A 26,800-nucleotide genomic window follows, 5' to 3' on the forward strand; every position below is an offset into this window, starting at 1 on the left:
CCTCCACAGCCTGCATCGGCTCTGCCTCCGGGTTCCTGCCCTGTTTGACTTCTGTCCTGACTTCTTCTATGGTGAACAGTGATGTGAAAGTGTAAGCAAAAACAAAACAAAACAAAAAACCCTTTCCTCCCCAAGTTGTTTTTGGCCATGGTGCTTCACCACAGCAATAGGAATCCTAATACATCTAACAAGATAACTCAGTTGGCAAAGGCACTTCCCATCAGGCCTGATGCCTAAGACTGATCCCTAGAACCTGACCTCCCAGGAACTGACACCCAAAGGATGCCCTCTGACCTCCACATGTATACACTATTGCACATGCATGAGCTCTCATGTGTGTGTTCATGGACACAGAGAAACACAACAAATAAATGTGTTTTTTTTTAATTACAATAAACATACCTTAATCTGTTCAACCCGAGGTCTTTGGAAACGAAGATCAAAACAATAATGAACCAAAGAACGAATTTTGGGATGATTTCTATCATTGCACATACAAATGATGGGAATTTTAGTATGCTTTATCAGGCCTATTAGTTCCTAAAAGGCAAATTTAGAACATTTAAAAAAAATCATTATTTAAAAAAAAATACTAGTCAACATATTTTAGCATTTTTTTAAAAGCCCTCAACTGATAAAATATTCATCCACATAACTCACATTTTCTTAATCTAAAAAGCAACAGTAAAACAAAAAGTTATAGCGCTGTGTTACCTGAATTCCCCCCCTGTCCTCACTGCCTGCCATGCCGTCAACCTCATCCATGATGAGAACATGCTTCAAGCTCACCGAAGGAGTTGCTCCGCCTGACCAAGGGGTAAGACAGGACAAAATATAGTAACACTGCTCAAACTGCTGTATTACAGAAAGTTTTAGACACATTTACATTTCAAAAGCTGCAAGAGTTAAGCAATGAGAAGAAATTCTCCCAACCTTTCTACATTCCCAACTTCTCTTCCCAAATGTGTACCTTGAGGTTTTTCAAATAAATAATTTTGGTCAATGATCCATTCCCATCCATCTATTTTTAATAACACTTCTTTTTTTTTTCTTAAGATGTATTCATTTGCCAGGCAGTGGTGATGCACACCTTTGATCCCAGCACTTGGGGGACAAAAGGTGGATCTCTGAATTCAAGGCCAGCCTGGACTACAGAGCGAGTTCCAGGACAGCCAAGGCTACACAGAGAAACCCTGTGTCACAAACCAAACAAACAAATCTAATAATAAAAAGATTTATATACTTTATGCATATGGGTTTTATATATATATGCATGTCTGCACACCAGAAGAGGGAATGTCCAATCCCAAGAATACTTCTTTTTAAATGTAATTTAATATTCTACTTCAAAAAGTATAAATTAGTTTACTGAAGAAATATTAAGATTCTTCCAAGCTTTTGCTATGTCATACTAATATTTAAATATCATCATATGTATGTATGTATCTATGTGTCTGTGTATGTGTGTCTATTTGTGTTTGTCTCTACGTGTGTGTCTGTGTATGTGCCATTGTGTACACATTAAAGTATAATGACAGTGAAATTCCAAACACTGAAATTTCAAAATTAGAAATTATCCGACAGCCTCCAAAACAATACAGAGAAACCCTGTCTCGTAAAAACCAAAAAAAAAAAAAAAAAAAAAAAAAAAGAAAAATAAAGAAATTATGTGTGATTTAAACTTGAAGAAAACTGCCAGATTGCTCAAGAGTTATATTAATACTTCCGCCAGCCATATACAAGAAGTAACATGGAGAGATAGCTGTCGGTATAATGTTTGCCTTGCAAACACAAGAACCTGAGGTCAACATACGTAAAAAATCCTGCACATCTAACACACACACACACACACAGAGAGAGAGAGAGAGAGAGAGAGAGAGAGAGAGAGAGAGAGAGAGAGAGGGAGGGAGGGAGGGAGGGAGAGGGAGAGGGAGAGGGAGAGGGAGAGGGAGAGGGAGAGGGAGAGGGAGAGGGAGAGGGAGAGGGAGAGGGAGAGGGAGAGGGGAGGGGGAGGGGGAGGGGAGGGGGAGAGGGAGAGGGGGAGGGGGAGAGGGAGAGGGGGAGGGGGAGAGGGAGAGGGAGGGAGAGAGAGGGGGAGGGGGAGAGGGAGAGGGAGGGAGAGAGAGAGAGAGGGAGAGAGAGAGAGAGAGAGAGAGAGAGAGAGAGAGAGAGAGAGAGAGATTGTGTGTGAGAGAGGATGTTTTCTGAGCAACTTTCAAAAAGTAATTTCTACCATTAAAAATACCAAGGTTCTGAGTAAGTCCAGGCAGGTTGATCCTTAACTGATACATGTTCGTTTCCCCCACTAGTCACAACCTGACTACAATGGGCCTTTCCATAGAGACGACATCATATAGCTCCGAATGCCCGCCCCCATGCTTCAAGGCCTTTTGAATAAATATCACCCTTTTACTGGTAGATTACAGAATGCCCGAAGCACAATTTCCCCTCAACCACAGGCCTTACAACCTCATGCAGCACACTGTATTTTTCATATTCCCTTATGGGATCATTTACGAGTTGTTGAAAATCACATGCAAAATGAAAACGGTGTATGTACACATTTCTATCACATTTTCAGGACCCTGTAAGAGCAAAGAGGGTAACCAGTGTTCCAGGAGTTAGGTCAGAGGCCTTGCCTGTCTTCACGTCCCAGGATGCTTACCAACCACAATGGTGCTCACTACACAACACTGAAGTGACTTGTTCTTAAACACATCTACAGCCACAGTTCAAAAGGGCACACATACTTGTATAAAAGCCTTTGATGCTGGTGTTGTTCAATGATTCAGCAACAACTGCTTTCAAACTGTTCTTACTCCGAGTATCACTTGCATTTAGTTCCACGTAACTGTAGCCCAATTCCTAGTCAAAATATTGGAAACGGTTACTATCACAGTGCAAATGACCCTCCCCAAGGGGAGCTAATTAAGGAACACAAAGGTTCCAAAACTCACATACAAAATCATGGGTAAAAACATTAAGTATGATACTAACAGACAACAAATTTAATATTCCTCTTAGTACTGAAGATTCTTAAAACACCACACAGAGCAAAGCAGTGGTGGTGCACACCTTTAATCCCAGCACTCGGAAGGCAGAGGCAGGTGGATTCCTGTTGAGTTCCAGACCAGCCTGGTCTACAAGAGCTAGTTCCAGGACAGCCTCACAGATAAATCCTGTCTCCAAAAAAACAAAACCACAACCAAACAGACATACAACACACAAAGTTTGCTCTTAAACCATAGCTGGTAAGCCAGGAACAGCGACTCATCCCTGGTTACCTGACTATCCGCCACACACCATCCAGTGCTTGTGTTCAAATAACACTTAACTTAATAGTGGTCCTCAGAACAAGAGTGGGAATGCAAGGAGGGCACGAGGACAGACACAGAAGGACAGACTGCCCTAGAACAAAAGGGCAGTGCTGCGCGGCACAGAGGGAAAGCACGGTGCATCCAGTACGGGCCTGTACTGCCTGCAGCTGTGGCATCAACTGCGGACCAGGAACACATCCTCCACACTTAGGGGAAATGTTATTATAACAGCCAATAGAACAACAGCTTTGGGGGCAGTTGTTTGCTTTCTTTGGTTTTTTTAAACCTTTTTTTTTAAAAGGTTAATTTATTTATTATGTATAGATACAGGTTCTGCCTGCATGTGTGCCTGCAGCTCAAAGAGGGCACCAGATCACACTGTAGATGGTAGTGAGCCACCATGTAGTTGCTGGGAATTGAACTCAGGACCTCTGGAAGAGCAGGCAGTGCTCTTAACTGCTGAGCCATCTCTCCAGCCCCTTTTTGGAACGTTCTATATGTCCTGGAACTCACTATGTAGTCCCACCTGCCTCCCCAGTGCTGGGACTATAGCCATGCACCACCACACCTAGCCAGAATAATAGTATTTTTAAAGGATGGAATAACACACATGCCTAGAGCCAAAGAAAATTCTAAAGTTTGACTTTAGAAAACTATACTGTTAGGTTTACACACATCAACACACACAAGAGCACACTCACACAAGAGCACACACACACAAGAGCACACACACACAAGAGCACTCACACACAAGAGCACACACGCACAAGAGCACACACACACAAGAGCACACACACAAGAGCACACACACACAAGAGCACACACACACAAGAGCACACTCACACAAGAGCACACACACAAGAGCACACACGCACAAGAGCACACACACAAGAGCACACGCACAAGAGCACACACGCACAAGAGCACACACACACAAGAGCACACACACACAAGAGCACACACACACAAGAGCACACACACACAAGAGCACACACGCACAAGAGCACACACACACAAGAGCACACACACACAAGAGCACACACAAGAGCACACACGCACAAGAGCACACACACACAAGAGCACACACACACACAAGAGCACACACACACAAGAGCACACACACACAAGAGCACACACACACAAGAGCACACACACACACAAGAGCACACACACACACAAGAGCACACACACACAAGAGCACACTCACACAAGAGCACACACACACAAGAGCACACACACACACAAGAGCACACACACACAAGAGCACACACACACACAAGAGCACACACACACAAGAGCACACACACACAAGAGCACACACACACACAAGAGCACACACACACAAGAGCACACACACAAGAGCACACACGCACAAGAGCACACACACAAGAGCACACACACAAGAGCACACACACACAGAGCACACACACAAGAGCACACACACACAAGAGCACACACACACAAGAGCACACACACGCACAAGAGCACACACGCACAAGAGCACACACGCACAAGAGCACACACAGCACAAGAGCACACACACACAAGAGCACACACACACAAGAGCACACACACACAAGAGCACACACGCACAAGAGCACACGCACAAGAGCACACACACAAGAGCACACACGCACAAGAGCACACACACACAAGAGCACACACACAAGAGCACACACACAAGAGCACACACACACAAGAGCACACACAAGAGCACACACGCACAAGAGCACACACGCACAAGAGCACACACGCACAAGAGCACACACACACAAGAGCACACACGCACAAGAGCACACACACACAAGAGCACACACACACAAGAGCACACACACACAAGAGCACACACACACAAGAGCACTCACACACAAGAGCACACACGCACAAGAGCACACACACACAAGAGCACACACGCACAAGAGCACACTCACACAAGAGCACACACACACAAGAGCACACACTCACACAAGAGCACACACACACAAGAGCACACACACACACAAGAGCGCACACACACACAAGAGCACACACACACAAGAGCACACACACAAGAGCACACACGCACAAGAGCACACGCACAAGAGCACACACACAAGAGCACACACGCACAAGAGCACACACACACAAGAGCACACACACAAGAGCACACACACAAGAGCACACACACACAAGAGCACACACAAGAGCACACACGCACAAGAGCACACACGCACAAGAGCACACACGCACAAGAGCACACACGCACAAGAGCACACACGCACAAGAGCACACACACACAAGAGCACACACACACAAGAGCACACACACACAAGAGCACACACACACAAGAGCACACACACACAAGAGCACTCACACACAAGAGCACACACGCACAAGAGCACACACGCACAAGAGCACACACGCACAAGAGCACACACACACAAGAGCACACACGCACAAGAGCACACACACACAAGAGCACACACACACAAGAGCACACACACACAAGAGCACTCACACACAAGAGCACACACGCACAAGAGCACACACACACAAGAGCACACACACACAAGAGCACACTCACACAAGAGCACACACACACAAGAGCACACACTCACACAAGAGCACACACACACAAGAGCACACACACACACAAGAGCGCACACACACAAGAGCACACACACACAAGAGCACACACGCACAAGAGCACACGCACAAGAGCACACACACAAGAGCACACACGCACAAGAGCACACACACACAAGAGCACACACACAGAGCACACACACAAGAGCACACACACACAAGAGCACACACAAGAGCACACACGCACAAGAGCACACACGCACAAGAGCACACACGCACAAGAGCACACACGCACAAGAGCACACACGCACAAGAGCACACACACACAAGAGCACACACACACAAGAGCACACACACACAAGAGCACTCACACACAAGAGCACACACGCACAAGAGCACACACGCACAAGAGCACACACGCACAAGAGCACACACACAAGAGCACACACGCACAAGAGCACACACACACAAGAGCACACACACACACAAGAGCACACACACACAAGAGCACACACACACAAGAGCACACACACACAAGAGCACACACACACACAAGAGCACACACACACACAAGAGCACACACACAAGAGCACACTCACACAAGAGCACACACACACAAGAGCGCACACACACACAAGAGCACACACACAAGAGCACACACACAAGAGCACACATGCACAAGAGCACACACAAGAGCACACACGCACAAGAGCACACACGCACAAGAGCACACACGCACAAGAGCACACACACACAAGAGCACACACGCACAAGAGCACACACAAGAGCACACAAGCACAAGAGCACACACACACAAGAGCACACACGCACAAGAGCACACACACAAGAGCACACACACACAAGAGCACACACACACAAGAGCACACACACACAAGAGCACACACACACAAGAGCACACACACACAAGAGCACACACACACACAAGAGCACACACACACACAAGAGCACACACACACAAGAGCACACACACACAAGAGCACACACACACAAGAGCACACACACACAAGAGCACACACACACACAAGAGCACACACACACAAGAGCACACACACACAAGAGCACACACGCACACAGAGCACACACACACAAGAGCACACACGCACAAGAGCACACACGCACAAGAGCACACACACACAAGAGCACACACACAAGAGCACACACGCACAAGAGCACACACAAGAGCACACACGCACAAGAGCACACACGCACAAGAGCACACACGCACAAGAGCACACACACACAAGAGCACACACACACAAGAGCACACACACAAGAGCACACACACACAAGAGCACACACACACAAGAGCACACACACACACAAGAGCACACACACACAAGAGCACACACACACAAGAGCACACACACACAAGAGCACACACACACACAAGAGCACACACACACACAAGAGCACACACACAAGAGCACACTCACACAAGAGCACACACACACAAGAGCACACACTCACACAAGAGCACACACACACAAGAGCACACACACACAAGAGCACACACACACACAAGAGCGCACACACACACAAGAGCACACACACACAAGAGCACACACACACAAGAGCACACACACACAAGAGCACACACGCACAAGAGCACACACGCACAAGAGCACACACACACAAGAGCACACACGCACAAGAGCACACACGCACAAGAGCACACACGCACAAGAGCACACACGCACAAGAGCACACACGCACAAGAGCACACACGCACAAGAGCACACACGCACAAGAGCACACACACACAAGAGCACACACACACAAGAGCACACACACACAAGAGCACACACACACAAGAGCACACACACGCACAAGAGCACACACACACACATAAGAGCTATCTGATCCCTGCCAGGTTTTACCTTTCCCACAGCACATACAGGGCACCCACCTGACATACAAGAGAAGCTGTAGTGGTTTTGCCAACACCTGGCGGGCCAGACAGCAGTGCTGCCTTGAAACTGGAACCATCATCTTTGCTGGAGAGTTTGCCACACCTCGCTGCCAGGGGAAAGTAAGTTCCAGAGCATTAACATTCACCATCTACCAGACACTCCAGAACAGCAGGAATCGTTCCTGAACTGCGCAGGGATCGCAAAGTACAGGGGAGAGAGGGACTCACTGCAATACCAGAAGCAAATCACATGTTTAACTGCGCACAGGGAACTGTGCCAACGCAGCACTGCATGCCTTTCCCTCGTGGGTCCTGAGTGCTCTCGGTGATCTCTCTCTCTCACAGGCCTTGAGACCTCGGGACTGGCCATTCCTTCTGCCCAGTCACACACACACACACACACACACACACACGCACGCACGCACGCACGCACGCACGCACGCACTTCACCTAGCTGTCTCTTCAGAGAGCTCACATGCTCTTCCCTGACTACGCACCAGCACCCCCAGAGCTTCCTGGACTAACCCCTACAATAGTACTTGGCACATGCATTTAGTAGCTGCTCATAGTCTCCTCAACTCTCTGGGGGCTCTTGAAGGGTCTCCTGTGTTCACAGAAACACCACCAGAGCCTAGTACAGCACGTGAGCTCTGAACAAGCTCTCAGTAAGTATGTGCTGACAGGTAAATGAACCAACATGAGCCTTTCACCCATGTGTGCAACTGAGCTTTACATGTTGACAGACACACAAAATGACTAAAATGAAATCACCGTGTTTTTTCTCTTCGGAAGAACTCTTATGCCAGTTTCTGAGCCAGCGTAGCAGTTTGTTGGCACAGCTCTGGTCACCTTGCTGTCCGATTATGTTCTTGAGTGACGTGGGCTTGTACTTATCCACCCAGAGCAGGCTTTCCACTTTGTTCCCAGTGCTGTCCTCAGCCGGACGCTGAGCCCTGCTGTTGCCGGGTGTCTCCCTGACCACCTGCTCTGTCAAGTCCAGGCCCCTCCGAGACACATGTGCGTTCTCCTTTGTGGCTTTTGCAGGGCTGTCCCTCTGAGGAGTCAGTTTGCTCTTTTTAGGCTCTGACTCCGTCTTGGTTGGAGTAATTTTCCTTTTTCCTTGCTCGTGTTTTTTGGGTGTTCGCTCCAATTTGGACTTTTCCTTCTTCATCTGAAAGGGGGGAGAAAAACCTGATGGAACACAGAAGAGTTCTATCCTGCTGCACATACCCCATCCAGGCTGCTCCTGTCACAATGCAGTCACGCTGCAGTATGTGAAGTCACTGCTTTCCAAACATGAAACAACATGGACAGAAAGCTAATATAGCAGTCATTTTTAAAATAAAAAGACAGGGTCACGGGGTAAACAACAACTGCTTTAAATTTTCTTAACTACAAGTTTCTCAAAAACTTGTATATACAAAGTCAGAACAGCGCTGTATTATATGGTTTACATACACAAACCACAGAGCGCAAACATCCACTGGGGAATGTAGACAAACAAATGGGACATTAATCATAAAAAGGACTGAATAGCAATTCAAAGTACACTTGATGTGCTTTGAAGCCATTATAAAAAGTGAAAAGCCTAAAAACAAAAGCCTCATATGATATAATTCTACTTATATTAAATGTTCATAACAGGCAAATCCATAATACAACAGTACAGTGACTGTCAGGCAGAAGGTATGACAAGCAACTATAAATGAGTACAGAATTTCTTTTGGAGATAATGGCAATGTTTGGAGTCCTGTGTCATGCATGTGGACAAGCAGGTAGATAGTGGAATGAATGTGATATTACTGGGAGGTGCAAACACAGAAAATAGAAGGGTTCAGAAGGATGGTCTAAGACATCCTGCCCCAGCTTAGCTACGTGAGCCAGCTCTTTCTTTTTCCCCATGTTGAAAGCCAATAGAGGCTAGTTTCTATCATAATGGAAAAACTCCTAATAAAGCTTCACTAAAGATGCTGATAAACTCCTCTTTAAAAAACAGGATAGAAGCCGGGCATCGGTGGCACACGCCTTTAATCCCAGCAGCGGCAGGAGGATCTCTATGAGTTCGAGGCCAGCCTAGTCTACAAGAGCTAGTTCCAGGACAACCTCCAAAGCCACAGAGAAACCGTGTCTCGGAAAAAAAAACAAATGTGGCCAGGTGGCACATGTCTTTAATCCCAGCATTTCAGAGGCAGAGGCATTCAGGTATCTCTGAGTTTGAGGCCAGTCTGGTCTACATATCGAGTTCCTTATCAGCCAAGACCAAGTAAAATTTTTTAACATATATGTACGTACACACACACACATATAATGTATGTATATAGACAATAAGTATAAGAAAGTAGGTTATACACAACACACTACTTGTTACACGCACCCCTCTCTCCTCCCCTGAAAAGAAAGGAAACACCTAAGACATGCTGGGACAGTCTTCCAGGTCAAGAAGAAAGAAGGTGAGTTCACTTGTACACAGGAGTTTGGTTTTCTAGCCAACAGTACTGTCTATTGTGCACCTCTATCAAACAGGAGCTTCTATACCAACTGCAATAAGCCAGGTTTGTCTTGTACACACCTCAGCTTCAGCGGCTATTTCATACTTGGATTTCTTGCCTGGCATAGTTCGAATCAGATCCAACAGACCATCTTCATCAAGGATTTTTGTTCCCAAAGCTGCTGCCTGTTGATTAAAATACAAATCATCAGAGCTCCATACAAACCACTTGTTGGAGAGGAAAATTTACTTTAAGGCCTAGCAGATGAAGGGCCACTGTAAAATAAGTAACACTAGAATTTATTTTTAATTATTTTAAAGATTTTGCCAGGTGGTGGTGGTGCAGACCTTTAATTCCCAGCACTCGGGAGGCAGAGGAAGGCAAATCTCTGTGAGTTCGAGGCCAGTCTGGTCTACAAAGTGAGTTCCAGGATAGCCAGGACTACACAGAGAAACCCTGTCTCGAAAAAACAAAAAAAATTATTTTATGTATGAGTGTCTTGCTCACCTGTGTGTCTGTGTAACGTGAGTGTGTGTGGTACCCAAGAAGATCTAAAGGCTTCAGAGTCCCTGGGACTGGAGTTGTGAGCAACTTTGAGTGGTCACGTGAGTACTGAGAACTGAACCCAGGTCTTCTTCAAGGGTAACAAGTACTCTTACCTACTGATCCCCAGCAACGGAATTAAAAAAAAAAAAACACACACACAATCACCAGACAGTTATCATTAAGGATGAAATCCAGTAATACAGTAATAGATATTGAATTGTGAAAGAGGCTATAAGCTAACTGCTTTCCTGGTTTTAATTCTGCTGTTGGGTTTTTTTTTTTTTTTGGTTTTTCTATTAGGTTTGGTGTGTGTGTGTGTGTGTGTGTGTGTGTGTGTGTGTGTGTGTGTGTGTGTGTGTGTGTGTAACAAAGTACAATAAAAATATACAGGTTCCTCTGAGATGTATAGACTTAGAGTCTGGCTAATGCTACTACCTAATGTTTACTTGCAAATTATTTACATATAGTTTTAATTTTTTAAAATTACCATTAAAAAGAAAGAAATGGGGTTCAGAATGTAGCTCAGTAGGTAAGTGTTTGGGGTGCACCAGCAAAAGGACCTGAGTTCAAATTCCCAGCACCTACATAAAAAGCTGGGTGTGGCAGCATATGTAACTGCAATGCTCTGCAAGGTGGAGATAGAGGATTCCTAGACCACACCCTAGCCCCAGGCTCGGTAGGACTATCTCAAAAGAGCAAGATAGAGAACAACAAAAAAATCTAATGTCGGCTTCTGGCCACCACACATGCACATGAATGGGCACAGGCGCTCTGGCTCACTCGTTCTCGTTCTCTCTCTCTCTCTGTCTGTCTGTCTGTCTCTCTCACTCTCTGTCTTTCTGTCTCTCTCACTCTCTGTCTGTCTGTCTGTCTGTCTCTCTCTCTCACACACACACAATGATTTTAAGGCCAGTTTGGACTATGAACAAGAACTTGTCAAAAGATACAGATAGGAAACAGAGAAGAGAAGAGGAGGTTAGCCATGGCACCACATTCCTGTAATACCAGCATTCAGGAGACAGAGGCAGGATGATCAAGAGTTTAAAACCAGTTCAGTCAATACAAGATCCTTCTTATCCCAAGAAACCAAGAATTAAAGAGGTAAGTACCTTTCTAGCATGTACAAGGGCCCGGGTTCAATGTCTAGTACCATCAAATAAATATATACTCCCTAAGAGTGGTATCTTACAGTTCCTACTACTGAGAAAAAATAACCAAAGCAACTGAGGGGACTCACTGACAGTTTCACAGCACAGTCCATCACTGAGGAGAGGGAGGACAAGAACTCAAACAGGGCAGCTACCTCAAAGCGGGAACTGTGGAAGAGGCATGGAGTTGTGGGGCTTTCTGGTTTGCCTCCAGAGCTTGTTCAATCAGCCTAGGGGTGACACCATTTGCAGTGAGTTAGGCCCTCCCATACCAATCATTAGTCAAGAAAAAGCACCACAGGCTTGCCCACAGGCATATCTAGTGGGGGCATTTCTCAGTGGAGGTTCTGTCTTCCAAACTTACTCTAACTTTGAATTGACATAAAACCAGCCAGTACAAGCGGTGTGTGGGTAGTAGTGTGATATGGCATTACTTCTGTACTATTCTTTACCTATGTTCCCCTAGAAAGGAACAGAGCCAGGAGAACCAAGGTCCAGCTATTCCTATCCCCTCCCAGGTTTGCCTCAGGACTCCTGTATGTTCGTTCATCTGCGAGTGAGACTGTGACTTGCAGCAGGCCCACCTACTCAGAAGTCCTGTTCTCATCAACCAATGAGGTAGATTCTAAAGGTTGCTGGGACAACGCCTATAAAACCAGCCCCAGCTACACTGCTCCTTTTCCTGCCCAGAAGGCAGCTACCTCACAAGCACCAGGCAACATGCTTGATGCCCAGAAGGCCGAGAGATGGTGGCTGGGACTATCTAGGTTAAGTTGCTGAGCTGCTAAAGCATCCCGGTGACTAGTGCCTCTGGAATTCCTGTTAGGCAAGGAAAAGAATTAGTCAGGTAGCCTGTTATTTCCCACAGACCTCTGCTTCTTCCTCACAAACTTACACAGCTTCCAATAAAGACAGTTATGAGAAAACTTGGAACTAGAACAAAAAAAATCTGCATGTTTCTATGTTAACAATTTTTTTAAAGGAATACACAAAGAAAGTCAAGGACCAGGTGTTGGTGGTGCACGCCTTTAATCCCAGCACTCGGGAGGCAGAGGCAGGAGGATCACTGTGAGTTCAAGGCCAGCCTGGTCTACAGCATGAGTGCCAGGACAGGCTCCAAAGCGATACAGAGAAACCCTGTCTCAAAAAACCAAAAAAAGAAAGTCAAGTAAACAGTAACTATACTTCCAAAAAAAAAAAAAACACACACAATCTGCAGTTCCAACCAAAAGCACACATACAGTATGCGGAGAAGACGGAACTACAGGGTGGAGGCATCCTTTCTCTTCTTTTTCACTGTGATGTGGCCTGGAGGCGGGCGGGCAGGCTTGCACTGCTGTGAAGAGCGCAGCAGGACCCACCTTGTCACTCTTGGACTGTCCGCTGTCCCGGCCCATAACGAGATAGTTGGTTTTCTTGCTCACATTTCCTGTTACTTTGCCCCCATAACGTTCAATTAGAGACTTGGCTTCTTCCCGTTCAATGGACTCCAGCACGCCTGTGATCACAAATGTCAGGCCTTCCAAGCAATTTTCAGCTCCCTAAAAACCAAAATGTTCAAGCAAAGAAGATATTACATGGTAGCCGATCTGAACAAGCTGACTCTTCTCACTCGACATCATAAATAACCCCAACATGAAACCTGACTAGAAATTACAGCAGATCCTCAAAGTAAATACTGATGAATTCCTATATAGCTAACATTTAACACATACCAAATGAACAAGGAGAAACATACTGTCAGCAAAATGAAAATTACCCGTTCATGCAATTCTCCACTTTTCATGTTTAAATCAGTAATTTGCTTTCATAGCTTTAAGTAAACAATCAAATGTAATCTGTCCACTGTTGCTAAAGGCCAGCTTTGGTTCTGGAAAGTCTATCAAGTTGGAGCTCTTACCATTCTCTGATCATTACCCAACTGAGAGTGAACCTAAGCAACTGCTACAAGCATAGAACAAAGATAACTGGCCATCTAAGAGCTGACCATCTAAGGGCTTCTCTTCCTAAATCTGAACTGCAACTCCATGCAGTTATAGATTTTTTTAAATTTTTATAGCATCAACTAAATTATACAAACAAAATCGTCATACGTGATGAGCCCTGCTCCTTATTACTCCATGAATAGAACTGAAATTAAACAAAACTGGAAGCATGTTCCAACATAAGCTGGTCATGACCCTGCCACATAAAAAACCTTTCTTGGAACAAGCAGGGAAGGAAAGAATAGCTATTCTTTACTGAGAAAGAAAGGGGAAAATGACTAACAGCATCTCTTGAGTCCTTCCATTTCCAGGAGTGAAATGAACTATTTAAATCTTCTCAAGAGACTCCAAGCCACCCTGGGGACTCCACATCAAGAAGTTCCTCCATTTCAAACCCCAAACTACTGTCTCCTGAGTGCTCTCCCACTGGAACCCAGCCTCACCAGCCTCCTTGCCATCGTCCATTAGAGGACTCCTCTACAGCTCTGACTCCAGGAAACTACTGGCAGCCTTGCTGTCACAGAAACTCAGCAGTCCCCTGGGAACACCATTTGCCCTAAAGTCCTCCAACAGGCACTTGTTCAGTCTCTCAGTGTTACACTGTGTACAGGAGGCAAGGCTGGCGACCTCTTCTTCCAGCCCCTTTCCCTTCCCTCTAGCTACCTACCCTTTCTTCCTTTAGGGGGACTTTTAATCGCCTTATGCAGCAAAGTGAAAATCAAATTTAAGTATCTCCTCGATTCTCAGAAGCCCCATGGCACAGTTAACTATTCTTCCCTTTGGGAGGATCTATTTCATCACCAAGAAGCACACCTTAAGTACCCCCGACCTTAAAACATTCACCTTTTCCCTTAAATCCCAGTCTCCATTTCTACTTCACAACCAAACTTATCAAAAACAGGTCTGCATTTGTCACCTCAGACTCTTGAAGCCGCTGCATCAGCTGTCTCTACTGTTCTTGCTGGGGCCATTAAGGACCATCACTCACGTTACTAAACACAATGGACAAGTCTGGGTCTTCTCTTTGTTGGAACTTGCACAACATGGCAGACCATACCACTCAATCACCTTTCTTGCCTGCATTCTCCAATGCCACTCACATCAGACTTCAGTCTCACAGCTGTGCCTGCTCCTTGTCAGTCCCACTTTGGTTGTCCCCCCATTTTCAGAGAGGATGTGATAAGGCCTCTTTTCTACAATTCCTAGCAGTAGCAAAATTACAGTCAGGAAGTAGCAATGAAAAGAATTTTATGGTTGGGGTCACCACAAGAGCAACTGTACTAAAGAGTTGCAGTATTAGGAAGGTTGAGAACCACTGATCTAAATGATCCCCCAGGATCATCCGTGTTTCTCTACTATACTCTCTAAGAGCACCTAGTAATGGGAGAGAAAAGTCCTATCAGATACTAATGCATTTACCATGTTTTTCCTTAAGCTCTGAGTCCATGAAGACATGGAAAAGCCCATCCCTTCTCAGGCTACTTATTATTTAAAGGACACCAATGAATCACAATGTGAATAAGAACTTCTAATTCATAAAAGGGTAGCTGAGACCTTTCTGTTAATACTGGCTCAGTAACTCTTTGCTGGAACACAAGACAGAGTCCTGACAGAGTAGCACAATCCTCATGACTCTTACCTTGGGTATTTCTTTGGAGCCCAGAGCTTTGGGACCTTCACGATTTAAGTAGCTTCGATAAGCTTGATAATTAGTGCGCTTCTTTTCAGAATCTTCTGGACTTACAGACTTTGGGCAGAGGAAAAGGAAAAAAAGTCATGTAAAATTAAGATATACCTAGAAAGAATTACAGTTAATTTAGATGGATGGATGGATGGATAAGGATGGATAAGAAGGATGGATAAGAAGGACGGATGGATAGATACATAGATAGATAGATGGATGTAGGTAGGTAGACATGCAGGCAGGCAGGCAGGCAGGCAGACAGACAGATATAGATGGAGGTGCGTGTGGGTGTGGGTGTGGGTGTGGGTGTGGGTGTGGGTGTGGGTGTGTCTGTGTGTGTGTGTGTGTGTGTGTGTGTGTGTGTGTGTGTGTGTGTGTGTGTGTGTGTGTGTGTGTGTGCCATGCGTGCATGTATTTCTGATTCAGAGATACTGGGTGTGTCTAGCACATGTATATTGGAGAGGGTCCCCTAGATAACTTTTAGAACTACCACAACATGTGCCACTATTTTTCCAATTCCTACTTTATATTGCTTTTAACTTAAAACTCCAAATCTCTTGAAGTAGACAAAATATCTATTTGCATAAATAAATGATATGACCAATAAGATAGTTGTTAAGCTGGTTTTCAGTTAAATCTACTGCAGCTGACCCTACCATCCAAGCCTTTTGCTACTGTTGTTAAGACAGGGTCTCATGTGTAGCCCTGGCTGGCCTGAAACATACTATGTAGACCTATGTCTGCCTCCTGAGTGCTGATATTAGTAGCATATACCATCACATCTGGCCCCAACCCTACCTAACAATGGCTCTCACCCACTAAAAGGTCCTTAGCAAAATAGCTAGACCATGTGACCTGGGAAGCCATATTTTAAACAACCATTTACAACTGGAATGTTATTCATCTGTAATAGCAATTCTATTTTATAAAAATTGGAAATAACTTTGCACTATCTGCATGCCTGCATGCCTGCCTGCCTGCCTGCCTTGTTGTTTGTTATGTGATAGGGTCTCACTATGTAGCTGAAGCTGGCCTTGAACTATCAATCTTCCTCACCATCTCAGGTGCTAGGATTACATATATGCACCACACCTGAAACACATTCATTTACTAAATCAGAATTACTTGACTAAGATCAACTGAATTTACTAAACTCTAATGTTCCTAGGTACAGGTTCTGAATTATTGAGTCCAGCTTTGAAAACACCATAAAAATAACAGTATCACTTTTTAAACTTTTATTTCCTCCTCCTCCAAAATAGTCCCCCTCTGTAAACTTCCCCATGTACTTAGTATGCCTGAGGAAAAAGCTCTCCACCAGATAAGTATTTAGTGAAGAAAAATTTGAGGGCAAAAAGTTAACTGATACTTCAAGCATATTTATAATCATTTCCTGCAAACAAAAGCACTTTAAAATCATCACCATTTCAAGGTTCTATTCACACACACAATGGTGATGAGCATTTGAAACAGACACTATTCTACTTTTAATGCTAAGTGCCTATGCAGCAGAAATGGTGATTTATAAATCTAAAGTGCTTCCAAAATGGAGATCCAAAAAGACCCTTTGGTGGTTGGTATTTGGAGACAGAGCTTCTTTGTGTAATAGCCCTGGCTGTCCTGGATCTCTCTTTGTAGACCAAGTTGGCCTGGAACTCAGAGCTCCACCAGCCTCTGCCTCCCCAATACTGGAATCAAAGGTGTGGGTCACCACTGCAAGCCAAAAAAAAAAAAAGTTCTTAAGAATATCTGAAAATAGGGCTGGAAAGATGGCTCAGAGGTTAAGAGCACTGACTGCTCTTCCAGAGGTCCTGAGTTCAATTCCCAGCAACCACATGGTGGCTCACAACCATCTATAATGAAATCTGGTGCCCTCTTTTGACATGCAGGCAGAACAGAGTGTATATAATAAATAAATCTTTAAAAAAAAAAAGAATATCTGAAAATAAAAATAATTTTTAGAGTTTTTTTTTTGAGACAGGGTTTCTCTGTATTGTTTTGGAGGTTGTCCTGGAACTCTCTCTGTAGACCAGGCTAGCCTCAAACTCACAGAGATCCACCTGCCTCTGCCTCCCAAGTGCTGGGATTAAAGGTGTGCGCCACCAACACCCAGCATTAAACACATTTTTTAAAATTTCTATTACATTTACTTCGTGTGTGTGTGTGTGTGTGTGTGTGTGTGTGTGTGTGTGTGTGTGTGTGTGTGTGTGTGTACACATGCTATAACACGTGTGGAGGTCAGAGAACAAACTGTGGAAAAACAGTTTTCTCCTTCCACTATGTAGGTCTCAGGAATACAACTTAGGTATGAACACCCTTACCCATGAGTCATCTCATTGGTACCCAATGCATCATCTTACCTCTATTCTACATACACACAGAGATGTAACCAGATCAGGATCACATATCTGTTCAGCAGTAGAGCTATGATCTAAACCTGACTCCAGACTGGTTGAAGGCTCAATGTTCACACTGCTACTTTGTCTTCAGAGACTCAAGACCAGCTCTGCTACTTCATAGGTAATCTTGGAAAAACTACTTAAACTCAACCTGTTTCTTCATCTTTAAACTCAAATAATAAAAGTAAATGTCTCAAAGCTAAAAGCTATGGGATGTAATTCATGAAAATGAGCACAGTTTTCCATATACAACAGCAATGCATAGTGGCTCATTTTGCTATGTTAATAATGAATGCTCTTAGCCGGGCGGTGGTGGCGCACGCCTTTAATCCCAGCACTCGGGAGGCAGAGGCAGGCGGATCTCTGTGAGTTCGAGGCCAGGCTGGACCGAAAGCCTCCAAAACAATACAGAGAAACCCTGTCTCGTAAAAACCAAAAAAAAAAAAAAAAAAAAAAAAGAATGTTCTTGAAGAGACTTAAAAGGTATAATGTCTTCTGGAGTCGAACACAGGGACTCAAATATTTTAGGCAAGCACTCTTCCACTGAGCTATAACCCCAGCTTCAAATTATAATTATATATATTTCTAAAACAATGTAGGAAGTTGAAAGCAATCAAACTTGAACCAACATATATTCCCAAAATACATACTTTTCATAAATTTCCTACCTCTTTTTTAACTGGAGAACTTTTGGTTTTCTTAGGAGTCTGCTTCTCTCCTTTGAGTTCAGTGGTGTGTTCTTTTCTTTTTGAGGCCGTCAGCTCTGTGTCTTTGTAAGAACGTTCTTCTTTTGCTTTCATAAGTGCCAGCTTGGAGCTGGCCTTGGGAGAAGAGCAGGCATCCTTCTGATGAGCTGACGATCTGTAGGGTTGCTCAGATCCTTTGGAGCTCCCACCTTTGCTGCACTTAGCAGGGCTACGGGTTTTTCTTTCATTTAAGAAATGTTCTGCTTTTACAAAGAAAAGATTATGAGTGCTATCTGGGAAATATTACCCAGCATCAATGTTTTTATTCTTCATCTTTGTACAGTATGATTTTAGTAGCACATAGTATCCCACATACGATTTCAAAACATTTCCTACTTTAGCTCAAATAGCATACTTATTTTTTAAACTTAAATGTCCACATAGTACTTCTTTATAACCAGTTCAAATTAAGACTCTGTCATTTTGCCAGTGGATAGTGGTGCACACCTTTTAATCCCAGAACTTGGGAGGCAGAGACAGGTGGATCTCTGTGAGTTTCAGGCTAACCTGGTCTACAAAGTGAGCTCCAAGACAGCAAAGCTACAAAGAAACCTTGTCTCAAAAAACAAACAAAAAAGAGATGTATCGTTTTAAATTTAAATTATCAATCTGATATATTACTATAAACAACATAGATATGGATATAGCTCAATAGTGCAGTGCTTGTGCACCAATGCACAAAACCTGAGTTCAATCCCAAATAGTGTGAAAAGATAAAATCATTCCACAGATATGCTATTTACAGAGACAAACTTAATGACTGGAATACGTCACACAGAATTCCTTATAATAGTGGGAAAGCACCAAGTCCTGAACTGCCAAGGCTAAAAGGTACTAGATAAGCAGGTTTACTTTTATAATTACATCTTCTATTAGCCTCCCACATCTATAGGCTCCATACTCATTGAGTCAACCAGTTATGAATAGAAAATACCTTGGGTATATACAAACCATGTACATTTATCCTGCTCACTATTCTCTAAACAATAGCATAATAACTATTTAAAAGCATTACACTGAATGAAATATAATAATCTAGTGATGGTTTAAAGTATACAGGAAGCCAAGCTGTCTGTAAATTATATGCAAATTCTACACCTTTTAAATGAAGAGCTTGAGTCCTCACAAACATGGGGACCCACAGGGGACACAACACCAATCATTCACAGATAATGAGGAGGGAGGGGGTGTCTGGGCCACAGGCCTGTATCAGCTACTTAGAAGGCAGAGAGGCAGGAAGACCTCAGCTCTTAAGGCTTAATGATTCAAGGCCAGCCTGGGTTACTCAACTCAGTAGGACCCTACCTCAAAATAAAAAGTAAAAGATGGGCTGAGAATATAGCTCAGGAACTTTAGCAGCATGTGCAAGACCCTAGGTTAAATCCCTGATATTGCAAAATTAAAAAAATATTTTTAAAAAGGGTAAGGAAAGGCAAGGGGTGGCTGCATCAGCAGATGGTTCAGCATTAAGACCATCGCAGAACAGGCCACCCACGACAATCAGAAGAGCGTAGATGGCCTGGGCAATCAGAGGCAACTCCGAGACACCACATCTAACGGGAAAGCGCAGGCACTGCTTCTTTGTCTTTACACCCAAATCAACAAGAGTACAAGCACACTTTTCATAACACCGAGTGCATAAAGGCATTCTCTCCCAGATAGTACCCAGCTTTCAAAGTGCAGGTGATCCTTGACGTAGGACTGTTCAACTTAAAAATTGAATGGTTGGTTCAGCAGGGAAATATGGAAACAAACTTTTGAGGTTTGATTTTACAGGAGTGTGACTTTTTGTTTTGTTTTGTGTTTTTTTGTTTTTGTTTTCTTTTGTTTTGTTTTTCGAGACAGGGTTTCTCTGTGTAGCTTTGGAGCCTATCCTGGCACTCACTCTGTAGACCAGGCTGGCCTCGAACTCCCAGAGATCCGCCTGCCTCTGCCTCCAGAGTGCTGGGATTAAAGGCGTGCGCCACCACCGCCTGGCCAGGACTGTAACTTTAAATCAGTCCACCATCTCTGTGAATCCCACTCATGAACTCAGCACTCTTGAGATCATCAGCAGTGACTCTCCAGTGTGCTATGCTGCTGTCACTCAGAAGGCTAGATACATACCTGAACTTTTCACTATGACATGTTTCAACTTCTGACAAAGTCCTGAACATAGGGACATCATGAGCCCAGGAGCATCTTTATCTAAACAGACCATGCTCTAATAGTTCTCTGAAATGTCCACCAAACAATTAGTGAAAATGCTTAAGCAAAGTTACTAGAGTTTCTTCTATAAAGACAAGTAAGTGCTCTCTTACATGCCTCTGCTGCCATTACCTTTATTAGGGCTTTTATGACTTTCTGCTTTGCTTTGATCAGCTTGGACAGGTGAAAATGATTCTCCCTCTTCAGGATCCTTTTGGGCCTAAACAGTGTAAAAAGTGTCAGAAATATTAAGTCATAGGAAAACTATTACCACAAAATCTGCTGTTAAAGTGGATTAAATTTTTAAGTTTAAGGGTCACCTTCCAAACCAAACCAGCAAGACGCTAAAATAAACTGCCATTCATTTATCCACAAAAGCTACCACAGCAAAGGCGATTATTTTATTACTTCATTTTACTGATAAGGAAACAGATAAGAGATACAACAATATGCCAATAAAACATCTCATTCTATCCTAGTCTCCTAAACCGGAAATGGAAGTCTTATTAGTGTTTCATTTATTTCAACTCCCAAACTACTAATAGAATTGTGCAGCTAAAATAGAAACAAACACAAAAAAATTGAAAACAAATTAAAGCCCAGTAGGAAAACAAAAGAGAAGCCAAGAACGGCAGCTGATGCCCTGATCTCAGCACTGGTAGGCTGAAGGCTGAGCCAGGATTGCCAAGTTTAATGCCAATCTGGGCTACATAGTACCAGGCCACCCAGAGCTATATGGCAAAGACTGCCTCAAAAAACAAAGCATAAAAGAGCACTCTCTCAAGAGAAAAAGAAGTACAACAGTAAGATTCTGCTTCCTGAAAGAGTATTGTAGTTACTAAACCTGTTCTGTAGAACTGATACCCATTACTCTGAATGCAGGAAAAAAAATCCCTTCTGATAAGGAATAAAGGCAAAACCTATGGTTTTGCGGGCAAGTTCTGATTTGTTTTATTTCTTGAAGTCTTTTAAAAAGAATAACTTTGTAAATGAATTTCCATAAACACAAAAAAATTACAAATTCAAACAAAATAGCTAGAGGGTAACTCAATAAATAAAGTCACCCCATTTACTGCACCCTCGTGGGGATCTGAATTCTGACCCCCAGCACCCATGGGAAAGCCAGGTATAGCAGTGCATTCTTGTATCTGCAATGCTCGGGAGGAGATAGGAGGATGCTGAAGGCTCACTCACTAGTCGGCCAACCTAAAAGAAATGGTAAGCCCCAGGTTCAACGACAAGACCTGATATCACACACACAGAGTAAGCAATACAACATCAGAATACCATTATGTTACCTTTTTGGTCTTGGGTTCTTCATCCAACATGGCTAATGTCCGAGCAAACTCTTCATCTTCATGCAACTGTCTCTCCAGCTGTAAAAAGCATCAACATAGTGAGATATTTCTATTATTTTTATATCTAAACACTTTTAGATGTGTGCTTTGTATGTTTAGAAGAAATTAGAAAAACTTCCTAAAATAACAATGACATCTTCCCACTAAACATTAACAGTCAAGTAATCTCAGGTTTGATTCAGAGAACCAAGTTTATGGACTATATACCTCTAGATCTGTAAGCATAATAAAGCTGGTGTAATTTAATTTATTTCTACGTTTATTTATTTGTTTGTTTGTTTATTGTGTGGGTACGCATGCCATGGCACACATGAAGAGGTCAGAAGACAACTTCTAAGAGTTGTCTCTCTTCTTGTGAGTCCCAAGGATTGAATTCAGGCCCTCAGAGGCAGTAGCAGGCTCCTTTACCTGATGAGCCAATGAGGTCACCATATTCTAAAGTGGTATTTCTTTATAAAATCTGAAGTCACATTTTCTCTTAATGGTCTCAGTATAACATCTCTTCATTACATGTTTTGGGGTTTGTTTGTTCTAAGGAAACAGTCATGTGTGTATGTGCATCTATGTGGGTATGTGCACTTGAGTGCAGAGACCAGATAAGGGCATGAGATCCCCTGGAAAGGGAGTTATAGACACCTATAACCCGCCTGACATAGGTGCTAGGAACCAAATTCTGGTCCTCTACAAGGCCGTATTAGATTTTAACTGCTGAGTCATCTCTCCAGCCTACCCCCACTCCTTTTTCTTGAGATGGGGTCTTACTATACAGCTTCGACTGGCCTGGAACTCACTATGCAGACCAGGCTAGCCTCAAACGACCAAGATCTGCCTGCTCTGCAAAGTGCTGAGATTAAAGGCATGTGCCACCACACCTAGCTTCTCCTCCTAGTCACCTTTTGTGGAAGGCAGTGTCTCACAAAGTCCTGTATGGCATGGAACCTGCTTTGAACTCACAAACATCCACCTGCCTCTGCCTCTGCCTCTTGAATACTGTGGTTAAAAGTGTGTCCAATATACCTCTGATGATCCCCACAGGAAAATGCACAAACCAACATAAAAACACATACATATAATTGAAAATAATAAAAATATTTTTTAAATTCTCAATCTATAAAAAAAATAAACACCTGTGAGACACCAAAAAGGTAAATGTAAGAAATTTTAAAACTGTATCTAGTATTGGGAGATAGCTGAGCAGTTAAAAGCACCAGCTGCTCTTCAGAAGACCCTGGTTTGAGTCCCAACATGGCAATTCTGAACTCCACAACACCAGGCACACGTGTGGTGCAGACATATATGTAGGCAAAATACTTATACAAATAAAATACAGTAATAAAAACAACTTAACAGGGGCTGGAGAGATGGCTTTGAGGCTAAGAGCACTAGCTGCTCTTCTAGAGGTCCTGAGTTCAATTCTCAGCAACCACATGATGCTTCACAACCATCTGTAATGAGATCTGGTGTCCTCTTCTGACCCTCAGACAGACATGCAGGCAGGACACTGTATATATAATGAATCAATCTTAAAAAAAAAAAAAAAAACACCCAGAAAAGTATGTTTTCTTTGTATACAACAGTAAAAACACACAAATACTACCACCATTTTCCCTATCAAACCTCAACATAAACATTATAAATACCTATCACTGCCAAATGTCTGTACTTTTAACAGAGAGAGCTCTTTCAGAAGAGATTGTGAAAATGAAATACATTTATCATTATAAATTAAACATCTCATGTGCCCTGGTAAACCTGACTGCCCAACCTAACAGCCAACAAAGCCTTCTTCTATTATCCAAACAGGAAAAGTCTGCAAAAACCTCCCAGTCTGAAAGAAAGGCGAAAGCTGGGCTAAGCTTGATGGGAACTCAGTAAACAAGTTCTTCCAGTTACAGAATGAACTGGCCACACTGGAAACCAGTACACTCTCACTCATAGAGGCCGCACGTTAGCATGTGCAAGACCCTGCACGTCATCCCCAACAGCCAACAGAACGAACAAGTACTGAACTCATGCTAAGTAGGCTAAGAGAAAGCAGACAGGACACCCTTAACACTCCCTTTACCACCATTTCTTCACTACAAATGGACTGCACGTGTAACCCCAAAATCAATGTGAACACCTTACTCACAGGTGCTGAAAAATCTACTGGCTGCCTCCAAGGGTTTCTGAACTCGACACCAACCACTTGTCCACAATACAGAATACACACTCAGTATATTTTTGGTAAGGGATCCTAGGTGTTTTAGAAAGAACTGATGCACTTCCACTAGAAAATGTGGGGCAGTGGCAGGACGCACCTTTAATCACAGCACTCAGAGGCAGAGGCAAAGGGATCTGAGTTCCAAACCAGCCTGATCTACAAAGCAAATTCCAGGCATCTGATATACTAGGTTGTGTCAGATAATGGACATATCGCTACCATGAATAAAGAGTGGTAAAACTGGGGAGGACTCTTAGAAGATAATTAGAACACCAAAGGTGTCCCATCTGACAGAAACTAAATCTGAAATCCTGACCAAAGATCCATTGTGACCTATAGGACTTGCTGATGCTATTTCTCCAAATCGTCTCACATCTGTCTTGTCATACTGGTCTCCTGAGCACACTTCCTCCTCAGAATGCTTACACTAGCTGTCCTGTGCTTAGTGGGGATCCGAACAGCTATCACTGCCTCTCTGTGCTTCGTTGTCTGACACAATGCACTCCCTACCTACCCCTGAACTACCCCATCACTATTGTCTGACACAATGCACTCCCTACCTACCCCTGAACTACCCCATCACTATTGTCTGACACAATGCACTCCCTACCTACCCCTGAACTACACCATCACTATCGTCTGACACAATGCACTCCCTACCTACCCCTGAACAACACCATCACTAGTCTTCACTATGCCTGTAATTACCTGGCATTATTTCCTTTCTCTGTTTTCTATTTAAACTGTAGTCACCTACTACTACCGCAGTGGTAGGCACTCAGTAAGTGATCAATAAATTCTTGTCAGATACGGGTTTACAGCTCAAGAGAGCATCCTGAGTCAAGCACAGATTTGAAGTCATCAGTACATACAGTAACTAAAGCAACAGGAAGGGTAGGTGTGTCCACAGTGAAAGCAAAAGCACACGGTAGCAAATGAAAGTCTTTCAAATACACTTGAAGACCCTCCTATTCACAGAACTTCTAAAGTTTACATAAATAGTTACCTGTCAGTCTCATCATTTAACTTTACAGGAAGTCATATTCACATGTACTAGATTTTAATTATTTTATTTTACACCAAACTTCTAATGAGATCCAATTCAAAATTGGGACTATAACAATTTTGAGCTAAGCATGGTTGTGCACAACTGTAATCCCAACACTCAGAAAACTCAGGCAGAATTGTGAGTTTAAGGTCAGACTAACCTACACAGTGTGTTCTAGCCCTGTCTTGGATGGATGGGCAGGTAGGCAGGTAGGTAGCTAGGTAAGTAGAGATAGTTAGACAGACAGACAGACAGAAATTAATGCCCCATTCAAAAGGAGAAAAAAAACCTAGAATACCTTGGTTATTTATAAATAAGCACCAAGTCATAACATCAAGCTGTTAATGATAACTAAGTGGAACAGCAATACCTCTGCATCTTCATCAAGCTGTAACTGCTTGGCGATGGCCTCATCATTTAATCTGGAATCATCCGTGTTCTGAGAAGACTGTATTCCAAAGAAAATCAAGCAAGATAAACATTAGCAACACCTAATCAAGCCTATCAGTGAGAGACAATTCCATCAGCAATAGTCACAACCCACAGCAGCAACAACGTCAAGATTACGGCTGTTGTGATGACACCCAGTTTCATGGGAATAAACAGACTACAGACAGAGGGCTCTTGCCTTGTTCCTTTGATATGTTCAAAAGAGATGTGCACACACACTACAGGTGAACACTTCAACTTGCAAAGTAGTCTAAAGCATTGACCAATCGATATAAGGACGATGTCCAGTCCTGGGAAGGCACCAACGAATCAGCACACACTACAGCACAGCGTACACTGAGGCACTACTTTCTCAGAACTTCATCTATATGCCCACTTCCCAAATGGGCAGAAAAAGAGGAATCCAGTATCAGTCAAACTAGAGAAGATCAGATTAGCTACACACTGTTTATCCCATTTCAAAGTAAGATTGTGTGCCTCTGTCTGCTGAAGTCAATAGTAAAATAAGCTTGCATTTTGAAAATTCCATTTAAATTCTAAGAACTGTGACGTTTTCTTATAATTTAAATGTTTTTCTGCTTTCAAATAAAAAATACATATCTACGTACATATTCTAATTCCCACAGCTTCCAAAATAAGGGCAATATTTGTCTATAATCATGGAAAAATTATTTCATTATTAATAAAGCATGACTGCTCATTTATCATATGCTGTTTTCCTTATTGGTATCCATGAGTGGGTATC

General features: G+C 43.3%; 1 protein-coding gene across 2 annotated transcripts in view; it reads right to left on the minus strand.

The window, feature by feature from the left end:
• The window catches only part of Rfc1 (replication factor C subunit 1), a 70,703-nt gene that overhangs the window by 12,922 nt on the left and 30,981 nt on the right, over nt 1-26,800 (minus strand). The window contains exons 6-17 of one of the 2 annotated variants that reach the window (XM_040747111.1): nt 25,976-26,053; nt 22,295-22,372; nt 21,129-21,216; nt 18,732-19,009; nt 15,620-15,727; nt 13,357-13,536; nt 10,382-10,486; nt 8,584-8,983; nt 7,810-7,919; nt 2,751-2,865; nt 715-806; nt 403-540 (exon numbers count right to left, since the gene is read on the minus strand). In XM_040747111.1, the coding sequence (XP_040603045.1) occupies nt 403-540; nt 715-806; nt 2,751-2,865; nt 7,810-7,919; nt 8,584-8,983; nt 10,382-10,486; nt 13,357-13,536; nt 15,620-15,727; nt 18,732-19,009; nt 21,129-21,216; nt 22,295-22,372; nt 25,976-26,053 (1,770 nt within the window). Of the gene's footprint in view, nt 1-402; nt 541-714; nt 807-2,750; nt 2,866-7,809; nt 7,920-8,583; nt 8,984-10,381; nt 10,487-13,356; nt 13,537-15,619; nt 15,728-18,731; nt 19,013-21,128; nt 21,217-22,294; nt 22,373-25,975; nt 26,054-26,800 lie in introns of both variants that reach the window. The other variant, XM_040747110.1, reaches the window with a different exon arrangement.

This window comes from Mesocricetus auratus, unplaced genomic scaffold, assembly GCF_017639785.1.
Source record: "Mesocricetus auratus isolate SY011 unplaced genomic scaffold, BCM_Maur_2.0 Super-Scaffold_100006, whole genome shotgun sequence".
NCBI lineage: Eukaryota > Metazoa > Chordata > Mammalia > Rodentia > Cricetidae > Mesocricetus > Mesocricetus auratus.